The sequence below is a fragment of the Glossina fuscipes genome, unplaced genomic scaffold (genome assembly GCF_014805625.2).
Source record: "Glossina fuscipes isolate IAEA_lab_2018 unplaced genomic scaffold, Yale_Gfus_2 60515, whole genome shotgun sequence".
Taxonomy (NCBI): domain Eukaryota; kingdom Metazoa; phylum Arthropoda; class Insecta; order Diptera; family Glossinidae; genus Glossina; species Glossina fuscipes.
Window position 1 is genome coordinate 1 of NW_024002880.1, and position 11573 is coordinate 11573.

Genomic DNA, 11573 nt, shown 5'->3' on the forward strand with positions numbered 1-11573 from the left:
CGGGTAACCAAACACATGTACAGCCTTTTCGTAATGTAGTGATCATCAAGCTCTTTGGACCACCTTTTTATAAAACCAAGCGCGGACCTAGCTTTGCTAATCGAGAGCTCAATATGCAAGTTAAAACGTAACCTATGGTCAAATAAAACGCCTAAATCTGTGATCGCATCGACATCCTCCAAATTATGCGAATCTATGAGATACTGAGTAATGAATGACTTTCTTCTTAAGAATGAAAGCTTCTTACATTTACTCAGATTTAGTTTCAGCAGATTCAAAGAGCACCATGCAACAAAATTATCCAAATCACCTTGAAGCTGATGTGATTGCGATTCAACAGAGAAGGAAGAAAACAGTTTCACATCAGCATACATTAAGATCTGGCTGGAATTAACCACCGATGGGAGATCGTTAATGATAAACTAAATAAAATGGGACCTAAGTGATTTCCTTGAGGTACGCCAGACGTAACGGGGAGTTCATCCGAGGTAATGAAGTTAAATAAAAACCCTGAAGGATCTATTGTGCAGATAAGAGCTTATCCATTTCACTAAGTAGGGTGGGAAACCAGAGGCTTGCAGCTTAAAGATAAGTAGTCTATGGTTAACTATATCAAATGCTTTGCTTAAATCAGTGTAAATAACATCTGTGCGAGAGCCACTAGAAAAAGTCTTGAAAACATGACAGTTAACTCTAACAAGTTGGTGACTGTAGATCGCCCTTTCCGAAAGCCGTGCTGGTGCGGAGAAATATACGAATTAATGGCGGAGACCAAATACTGAGTCACAATACGATCGAACAACTTGGGCAAGACACTCAACTTGGCTATGCCTCTGTAGTTCTCAACAAATTGTCTACTTCCACTCTTGTGGATAGGAATTAGGACTCTACTCTTCCAACATGAACGGAAAACACCTAAATACAAGGACATGTTAAAAATCTTTGAGATCACACCACATAACTCGACAGCGCAAGATTTAAGTACACATGATGGAATTCCATCAGGTCCAGGCTAATAACTGTATTTTAGTAACTCAACCCTTTAAAAACGTCATCTTCCGAAATAACCAAGTTAGGTATTGAAACCGAGTTAGTTATAGGATATGGGTAGTTTACTGATAAATCGAGATTAGCAATCGAAAAGTTACGTCGGAAATACTCAGCAAATAGATTTGAGATTTCAAAATCATCCGAGGAATCAGAGCCATTAAAAGAAACATGAGAGGGATATGTGGAAATTTTTCTTTTAGAGTTAAAATATTTAAAAAAGTATTTAGGATTAGCAAACAGAGAGGATTTAATGAACTGAAGGTATCTGCAGTAATAATGATGGTTGAGGGAGTTAAAACTATGCCTCGCCACCGAGTAAGCGACATAGTCGAGCGCAGAGCCACTTTTCGAATATTTTTTTAATACATTATTAGCATTAATATACAAAAATTTTGCAAGTACTTTAGCGACAAATATACATAAAAAATATGTATATGTCTTTTCATTGAAACTAATTTTCTTTTTTAAATTAATATAATGAATGCGCGAATAAATAAATAAAGAAATGAGTGAGGGAGTGAATAATGAATGAAAAATTGAATATAGGAAGAAATGAATGAATGAATGATAGAATGTTAAAGTTACAAAAGGCGAACGTGAAGGCGATGCGCCTCATACGTACCAGATTGTTCATTTCACATTAATTTTGAACGCGGACATACTATTGCTCGGCTATTTGTGTCACGAAATCTTGTAAATAACAATGCTTTTTCAAGTAAGAACGTTTCTAAAAAGTGGTCGGAAGAATGTTTCGTTCCGAATCACTTTCAACAGAGTTCGTCCCTGGGCCAAGCCGCGTCTGCGTATCAAATTTTATCAAAATATCTCAAAAGTCCGAAGTACAGAAGACCGTTGTCAATCGATTGGTACAATAAAAGATGGGCCTATCTCAAATCCTTCTGGATGCTGTATAGATCCGTACAACCTGCAAAAATATGGATACACTGTGCGTAAAACCCTGCAGCCAACTGTCTATTAACTTACCAGCTATATCAAAATTCTCCAACTATGCCATTAAGTCGTATACAGCTTCTTTCTTGTTTTGTAACGAATAAAGCATTTTTTCTCTGCATTTTGAATTGTTTTTTTTAATGTCTTCTTAATTTTACTCCTGTTTATTTTTTCCGTGGAGAATGGCTGAATGATTTAATAAATACACGCAATGTTGTATTTTCTTCACATTCACATGATTATCGTTATGATTATTAATGTAATGACATTTTTGAAAAAATTTTGTGTTTCCTACCTTTTATTTTAATTCTACTTAAACGCACATCAAATCACAAATTAAATGCGCTGTGCATCAAAAAATTTCTTTTGTATGCCATTTTAGAGGTGCATGTTCGTATATGTTTGTTGTTGCATGTGTGTCCATTCGTATTTATGTGTGTATTCGTATTTACGTTATTTTATTTTCAAACTATTTATTGCCGCCTTCCTGGGGCTTATTAAATGTTTTCTCTTGTAAGCCAATAAAATGAATTTGTGTTTTTATTACATCTTATAAAATTACTGCACATTGTCTACTCTTTACGAAAAATGTTCATAACTTTGCTCATAAGTAAGTAAGTGCACACTACATTTGTGTACAAATTTCTAATCTATTTATTATTTTCCTTTTGCGCTCAGTTGAACGAGAAACTTAATGCTGGATTCAATTTAACATTATTGAAAAATTAATTATTGTTATTCTTAAATAAAAGCAAGTTGCTATAAATAAAACTGGAATTTTTGAAACAACAGAGATAAATACTTTTCTACGTAGGTATGTTTGTATATATGCAATACTTTAAATTAGAACAACACGTTTATTATACGACAACACCAGCGGAAGGTTTGGCTCCCAAAATATCTGATAATCTCTGTTGATAGTTAGCCAGTGTATTAGAGTCAGTAATACCTCGTGCTTTGCATGATAATTGTAAGGCATTTAAATATTGCATTTCAGTGAATTGGGAACCTTGCTCGACAATGGTAGTAATTATTATCTAAAAACAAAAATTGTAAAAAATTACTTTAGAAATTCAAACCAACATCCTTGCTTTCATTTACATCCGGTTCCATGCATAATAATTCGTAGAATTGTTTTGCTTGATCTAAAGCCACTTCTCTGGAGCCCGTTATGTTACTTAGAGTTTGTTGTAGAGACAGTGCATTACGACACATTCGTTGTACAGTAACTTGATCAATGTTCTCCAAATAATTGGAAGCTTGTATAAGTATGCGGGCTGCTAAATGAGCCAAACCTTCAAATATGTACTAAAGAATAAAAAAAAATTTGTATTGGGAGGATATACGTAAATATATATGTGATTACCCTAGTTTTCCGCGCATGTAAGGTCGCACTAAACGCTTCATCCATTTCAGCTAAACGTTTTGTCAATATTTGTACTTGCCTATCTGGTTCCAAAACATCCTCTTTACTATTTATAAAACTATCCACTCTGCCATTTTGAGGATTAGTACGTAAATAATGGAAGCATTGTACTCGCACCTGCGTCAATAAAAGCATAAAAACCAATGGTAATTAATTTTGCAGCTGCAAAAACATTGTATTAATGAAACGGGACATTATGGTTGGACAGGCATTTTAACTTCCTGAAAGTGTTTGCTGAAGAGTACGAATTTTCATCCCTCTGAATGTCAAAACTCTTCGATTAAACTACGATATTTATCACACATTTTTATAATCGAAGCTAACATGAAAATTTGTTATGATTTCACGATAATAACGGAATATGAAAAATGATGCAAAAATTAAGAGAGCGTAGATCATGTTGAATTATAATGTGTTAATGTACTCGAAAATATTTATGGTTTCAGTCACTTTCACCGAATAGTTTATGCCGGCAAAATAATTCATATATAGTGAAAGACTTATCCTTAAGCGTATACTTATTATTATTATTATTATTATTCGACTAAAATAAAAACACAAAAGAGGCTATCGGCTGCATTTTAGAAAAGAAAATTAGATATTGAACCTTGTATTGTTAATAAAACAAACGTGTACCTAGTGTATGTAGATTCAATGAGACAAAAGCACTACGCAGTTCGAAGAATATATGTTCATATATTATTTCTTACCTCCAAATGTAGTACCAACAAACAAACGTTTGCTAATTCATCAAACTCTAAAGCCAAGTTAGTTAGCACTTTTATGGTACCATCTTTAACAGCTACATATGCACCACAATCCGGTACAGCGCTTAAGCCATTAACTAGAGGGCACCTGAGTTCATTTGCGAACCCAGAAATTTGCATTGAAAACCATTCCATGCTTTCTTGCAGTATAGCTAGTTCCTTTAGAACGGAGATATCAGTTAAAATTTCCTGTTGCGAAATGCCTCCCTCTCCCAAATTGCTAGTTAACATTTCCGCCTCGCGTATATTACGTTGTTGCACTTGCAGGGGACTTTCCTCTTCGGAGGCTTCGAAATTGTGGCGTTGTAGTTTCTTACCTTGCCTTAAACGGTGACTGGAACTTTTTAAATCAGTCCAGTTCGGCAGAGTTCTATTTAATTAAATTCAAAGCAAAAACAAAAAGAAATGTTGTTGCCAATTTCAAAATTACCAGCAATTATGCCAATTGTGTGCATAATTTTTCTTAACTATAGATAATATAAATATCAGTTTAAAATTTTCTTTTATTAAAAAAGAAAATTTAAAATCTTTTTATGACATAAACAAGCGATGCAAACAATCTAAATTTAGAATGTGCAATCCTTACTTTAAGAAACGGCTAATATCTTCATCTTTTAACCAGGCTACGCTGTAAATTCTTTTATCCTCAGTATCAGGTTGGACTATGCCTCGGTAGGCTGCCTGACAAATTTCACGATAATCTTTTAACAAGCAGCAAACAGTTTTCAATAGCTCCTCTGAGAAACAGGGTAAATCTTGTATCAAATGTTTTGTCTCCATTAAACATCTCTCTACTCGAGCAGTAGATTTTAAGACAGGTCGAGTCAAATTGAGTTCTTTCATTTCTTCTGCACTTACAATCGCACGCCACACTTCCTGATTTTTTGACAATGTATCGATGCACACCTGTAAGTTGGAGTTATGACCCTTTGAAAGGAAAGTTTCTTTAATGTAGTTGTCTATAAAGTCATGAAGACTGCAGGGTTGTCTGCAAAACGTTGAGGCTATATTTATGTGTTTTTCCTTTTTAAGCAAAATTTACGTACCCCGGTTTGCATTTCATGAAAGCCTCGATTTCTTGTATATAAGTCATTAAAGGCAAATACACTTTGGTTATGACACCTTGATCCGGACTACAAATTAACAATTTTTGGCGAAGTTGATCGTTTGTTTGACTGCCTTTAAAACTGCTTCCAGCTGATTTGCTGGTACTGGCATTTAATATAAAATTTAAATTGTCATTAGAAACATCCGAAGCATTACGCCTGTGTTCTTTTTGTATAGGATCTGCTGTGTCTGTTAAACTACAGTTTTTGTGGATTAGGTTGGCAGATTTATCAAATTTGAATAAAGACTTTTTAATACTGAAATTAAAAAGAATAAGATAAATATTTAAAAGAGAAACTTTTTAAGTAATCCTTAAATACCTTGAAACTTTACGCCTCAGAAAGTAAGAGTTCATATTACGGATAGGTTCAATGTATGAATTTTGAATATCATCATCCGCGGAAGCATTTTGTATATCCAAATAATCAGTTAATAGCAATTGCAACTGGAAAAACGAAAGCAAGAAGAAAAACTATATTCTTCCTGATTTGACGCCTGAATATATACCCCTGCTTTATTTCTAAACTATACTAAGCCAGTTGTAAAGAGAACCCTTACGGACTTCTGAACAATGTAAACTAACGATAGCACTTTGCAGGCGTATTAGACCTTGTTCGAGGTATTTCTGCTCTTTAATTCTTGCACACGTTATGCGAAATATCCTAAATTTTATTTATCTATGCGATTAATATAAGTGAGTAATTGACCTTCCCACTGCTATCGAAATTCATGAAACTTGAATTCAAACCACGAGAAACGGACGAAATAAACTGCTGCAGGAATATAAAAGCTTTGAATATTTATTTTCTGACGTACCACCGACTGTGCTTGGGACCAAAAATGTGTTAAATCGTAGGGCTGTGAACCGACTACTTGATATTTTTGAACTATGGCTAAGAAGTTTTTCAAAACCAAGGCATGCGTTTTGGCAATGGCCTTGAATTGTTTAAAAATTATGTCCAAAAGTGTTAGCAATGGATATTGTTCATTCGAAGGCAAATTTTGTTCTATCATATGGTGAGTAGTGTTATGTACAACTTCCAGCAATTCCGTTTGGATGCCAATACGTATTTTTTCTAACGCTTCCGATACTTTGCCCAACATCCCGAAACATTCCAAAATAACAGCTATAAAATAGATCATGCTAAGTTCAGGGTCTATTAGATCGACATCTTCAATTATTTCCGACTGTAGCAAATTTACACCTTGGGACATTTCCTTTAAAGCTTGACGTACTCGCGAGGTAGCTTCGATACGATCCGTAGAACGCCTTGTTCCCATTCCGCGAGTAAAATTTGTGTTTAAGCGATTCAAATTACTTCGCTGGAAAGCTAACATTACTTCATTGGCGGAATTGTAATATAATTGCTGCACAAGTTCCTCATGCAAACGTTGATATAAAAGCTGCCGCCGGACAATTAAGTCACTACGCAAATCATTTAAACCCTCAACTTCTTGGAGAGGACCATTAATCAATGTTAAAGCATCGTTTAAAGTTTTACTGGCATGCAAATACTGGCGCTTAGAGGTATAATTGACCACAATTTGAGGCACTTTACGTAAATCGTTGCTAATAAAATAAGAACATAACGATCAATAAAGTCAATAATAAAAAAAGTACGCAAGTACTAACATTTGTTCCAGCATGGACAATACATGCTTATGTTGCACAGCATCTGTCCACATTTTTTTTAATTCTTCTCGGCGGCATTGTAGCAAACGTTTGCAGGCACTTAAATTCTCCTTTACGGCGTGTATTCGCTCACGACTTGCAGCTATTTCAGTCGTAACTTGAGTGAACAAGGGTATCACTTGCGATAGTTCATGATCATGGTTGGAAACTAAATCATTTAAACGTTGATCGGAAAGTTTGAATTCCTTTTCAATTTTCTGCTTTTCCTTTTGACGCTCCTCATTGGTTTCGCTGAATCCCAGAGATTTAATCACATTTACCAGGAAACCACAACCAGCCTAAAATATCGAATTACCTATTATTAATTCATTTAGATAATCAACGCCCATCATTAATTACTATTTTTCATTTCAGTTCCAAAAAAAAAACTTTGTCCTTAAAAAATATGCCCATAACCCAAATTTTGACAGCTGTCTACCACTATTGCAAAATGTCATCATGTTTTTTACTTAACAATTGACCGATTTTGTTTAATTGTTTTCACTGATTATTATTGGTTTATGCATAAACTTTTTATTGCACTTAATTTAACTGTCTATTTATTTAACTTTTTAAAAGAAATTTTCAATTTTTTATCGTGTATTACCTCATCTTTTCCATATTTTCCACGGGGAGGTTTCACTGGAGGTGGCATTGTATTGTATAAGGTTCAGGCTTGCGTTCTGCTTTGCAACGCTGAACCATCTGATGTTGCTCGCTGAATAGCTTTTAAAAGAGGAAGAAGAAATGAAATCACAGAAAGTTCAATTGAAAAATGCCGGAGACTTTTATAACAAGTAAAATGAAAACGAAAGCTGGTGTAGTCGAAGCCGATAAAGAAGCAGACCTTGAAAAAAAAGAAGTTGCGACGCTTACCAAACCGACTAGTGTGGTTAAATATAATTTGACAAACTTCCGTTTACAACGCATTCTTAATAATAATACGCGGAATAAAAGTATAGCTTTATTGGGCTGCTTTCCAGAGCAATCTGACGCTGATAAAGCCGTAGTTATATTTGAGAAACAAGCCTTTCGCGAAAGCGAGGTTGCTACTGAATCAGACCAATCTGGAAAACAATTATTAGAAAAAAATTGCGAGAATAATGTAAAAGACACTTCTCTGATGTCATATTTTTGCAGCGATTTAAAAGTTCAAACAGAATTCATTAACGATATTTATGGAAGTTATCAATGCGTTCCTCCAGTTGAACTCAGTGGTTTGTTTACGACGTACATGTTAATGAAAATTTTCGTTTTTTACCTTTGCTGATTTTATAGGTGTAAAAACTACTGTAATTTATCCTGCCTCACAAAAGCACATTGAAAAATATACCGTTTGCCAGAAATACATAATAAGTGAATCCCCCGAACTTTACGAAGAGATTACATTGCCCTACATAAGCACTAGCCAACATTCATTGGAGGTAAGTTTTCAATACATAAAATAAAAATATATACAGCCCTTACCGTTTATGCATTTATGTCGTACACCATTTGTTGTACAGCGTGTGCGTGCGGATATACGTAACATCCAGACAATGTTAAGGCAAACCTGTCTTTTTTTTACAGCGCCAGATTCAGAATCATTTTCTGTCTAAGCTGGCCTGCCCGCATACTTCATGTATTGTATAATCGCAGTTTTTGAGATATTTTGATAACACTCGGTACACTGACTTATTCTGGCCCAGCCTATTGAAAACGATTTGGATTGGACAACTTTTCGACAACTCCTTTTTTTGAAAAGTCGTTATATAGAAAACTTACAACTTTCAATATTTCGTGACAAAAATTGCTGAGTAAGAGTATTTTGATATTCTTAACTCGCGTGAATAAGTCTACTTTGTATAAGACAAAGGGCTGGCAAATACGCGGGTTATCATGAAAAAGTATGCTTTTACCTGGAAATAATGTGTAACTTTTGCTATATTATCACGGAAAGGGGTGAATAACTGTATTGGTTTCTCTCATCCAAACGCTAGTTTCAATCATCGAAATTTAGATTTTCCCGCTGCCGTGAAAAGTAGAAAGGTAGCATCATTAAAACGGGCCTATCTTGTTTTTATCGCAATGTTCAGCAGTAGAGCTGCACATCTGAGTATACCTATATTCAACTGACTTTGACTTTGTATTGAGGCCTTTTTTTACGGTATATTAATATGCCTTATTTATATTTCATTCCATGTTAGTGTGCCCAGCCGTATAGTATAGTATCTACGGACACATTCTCTAATTCATAAAAAAGAAGATATCGCTTGCATTTTTGCAAAAGTGCTTGAAAATGGCCGAAACAGACTAAGGAACATGCTTACAACCCCGCAAAGACGTACAACCAGAACCGAGAACGCCCTTGCCTTGTTCGTTGCTAATGAACTACAACAAATACACAATATAAATTACCACAAAAATAATTCTGCAAAAACAGAAAATACAATATTATCGAAAGTGCAAATTTATATTATTCCCTTTTTTTTAAAAACAGTGGCGGTTTATAAAAGGGCATCTGAATTTCCTTACTTGTTTCTAATTAGATGTGCTAAGTTTTATCCTTTATAAGTTTTTATTATATCGTTGAAAATTGTTGATAATAATATTGCTGATCCTATTTTCATTTTTTAAATTTTATTTGTTTTATTTCAAGTGGGTATACAATATTCTCGATCACAAGCAAGAAGTGGAACGCATTGTTTATGAGGATCCCGACCCAGAAACCGGTTTCATTTTGTTACCTGATCTAAAATGGGATGGTCGCACGTTAGAAACCTTATATCTTTTGGCCATTAGCCACAAACGTGATATTAAATCGATGCGTGATCTTAATGCTCAACATTTACCATTACTGCGTAATATTCGTTTACGGGCAGCAGAGGTTATTGAAAAACGTTATGGATTACTGTCTGCACAATTGCGCATGTACTTGCATTATCAACCCAGTTTCTATCATTTGCATGTACATATTAATCCAATACGTCATGATGCTCCCGGTATTTGGTGTGAAAAATCTCATATGCTTGATACGGTCATGAATAATTTGGAGTTAATTGAAAATTATTATCAAAAAGCTACTCTACCATTTGTTTTACATGAAGGTAACGAGCTCTTGGAGAAATATGAATTAAAAATGCTTATACGTAGAGCACCCAAACATTTATCTGAAAAATACAACGAGAAAGATGAAACAAGCAGTAGCAAGAAACTGAAACTTGATGATGTAACTATAAGTGAAGTTGTTAGCAAATGATGAATATAAAAACTAACAATTTTAACAAATTGTGCATTAAAAGTAAAATCAAAAATTAAAAACAAAGTAACACGTTGAAAGTGAAATAAAATTTAAGTAGTGCTTAAAAATCTAATATTAGACAATTTTTAAAAACTTACGATTGAATGAATTGTTCTACAACTATTGTATATTAATAAGAATGTTTATATTTTCCATCATTTTCGTTGTACGAAATATACGAAATATCAGGTTGAGGATTGCGCCGTTGCAATCGAACTTTCCTCAAAAGAAATTTTGCTAAAAAATTGTTGGAAAAATAAGGACATTTTTACGTTTGGGCCAAATTGCCTATACGAAATTTTCGTTTCTTAAAGCAAAAATGAAGTATGGAAACAAGGGAGCAGTTCCGAATTTTTGAAGCAAGTATATCATGCAGGATAATCATGTATCTGAAAGCTAGTGAAGATAGCAGCAAGAAATCAGTAGAAGAATCGTCGTCATCTTCGACATCATCATCTTCTGAAAATGAAGAAGTCCTGCAAAAAAAGAGTTTTGACTAATAAAAAGACCAAAAAGAAATTGAAAACACCTGAAAGGAAAAGAATGGAAAAACTTATAAAAAGGGAAAATACACGCACAGAAGAACAACAAAAGGCGCTAAAAGAAAAAAATACGAAGTCGCTAACGATGCAAGAGCTTGCGGACGATAAAGAGATTCGCAAATTTGCTGAGAAGGAAATCGTCACTTTCTGATTTAAGAATGTACTGCCCCGTAAATGAACTGAACACAATCATCTCCTCTTCTTGATTTTAGGAAGAACTGGATATCCTTTATATTTTTATATTGTAAGGAAGCGTTTTGGTTCCTTACTATTAACAGGTTCGCCCGCTTAAATGTCTACCCGTGGACCCTAGTAACCTTGAGTCCAGTTCCTCCGTCCGCACGAAAAAAACTGAAGACCTCTGCGTAGGGCACTGGATCATCTGCCTCTGGCCCTAACGTAAGGTAAGAAACCGTTAACCACATTAACTTCACACAAATGTAGTACAAACATATGTAACACAAGCATTACACAAATATGGTGCAAACACATGTAGTAGTGACCACATGAATATAGTTGGAAAATAAAAAAAAATAAACACCACATACATAATTGTACAAAAATTATATAGACACACACGAGCATAGAAATATGTAGGAAAAAAAACGCATAAACTGTAAAAACACATATAACAAAGTATATAAATGTATAAACGCCGTTAGGCTACGCAAACATATATAAGCACTTATGCTTTAAAATATATAAGCTCATACGATCATGTAACAACGCATAAACTGTATAAACACATCTAAAAATATATGGAAATGTATAAACGCCG

At 34.4% G+C, this 11573-nt stretch overlaps 2 protein-coding genes across 3 annotated transcripts; one reads left to right on the forward strand and one right to left on the reverse strand.

Annotated features, from left to right (window-relative positions):
* Nucleotides 1–1592: 1592 nt before the first annotated feature.
* LOC119643366 (exocyst complex component 4) lies at nucleotides 1593–7731 on the reverse strand. 2 transcript variants are annotated; one of them, XR_005248270.1, is made up of 11 exons: nucleotides 7581–7731; nucleotides 6935–7272; nucleotides 6118–6871; nucleotides 5622–5746; nucleotides 5241–5558; nucleotides 4781–5182; nucleotides 4138–4564; nucleotides 3368–3544; nucleotides 3103–3309; nucleotides 2035–3038; nucleotides 1593–1975 (listed from the first exon to the last, which is right to left on the reverse strand). XR_005248270.1 is itself a non-coding variant. In XM_038042719.1 (10 exons), exons 1-10 carry the CDS (start codon nucleotides 7626–7628, stop codon nucleotides 2862–2864), a joined length of 2973 nt encoding a protein of 990 aa, XP_037898647.1. In that variant the 5' UTR covers nucleotides 7629–7731; the 3' UTR covers nucleotides 1593–2861. The 2 variants fall into 2 exon arrangements, 1 of the variants encoding a protein (XP_037898647.1); XM_038042719.1 differs by having other exon boundaries at nucleotides 1593–3038.
* LOC119643368 (m7GpppX diphosphatase-like) lies at nucleotides 7664–10279 on the forward strand. Its single transcript, XM_038042720.1, has 3 exons — nucleotides 7664–8190; nucleotides 8252–8397; nucleotides 9612–10279. Exons 1-3 carry the CDS (start codon nucleotides 7749–7751, stop codon nucleotides 10209–10211), a joined length of 1188 nt encoding a protein of 395 aa, XP_037898648.1. The 5' UTR covers nucleotides 7664–7748; the 3' UTR covers nucleotides 10212–10279.
* The last annotated feature ends 1294 nt before the right edge of the window (nucleotides 10280–11573 follow it).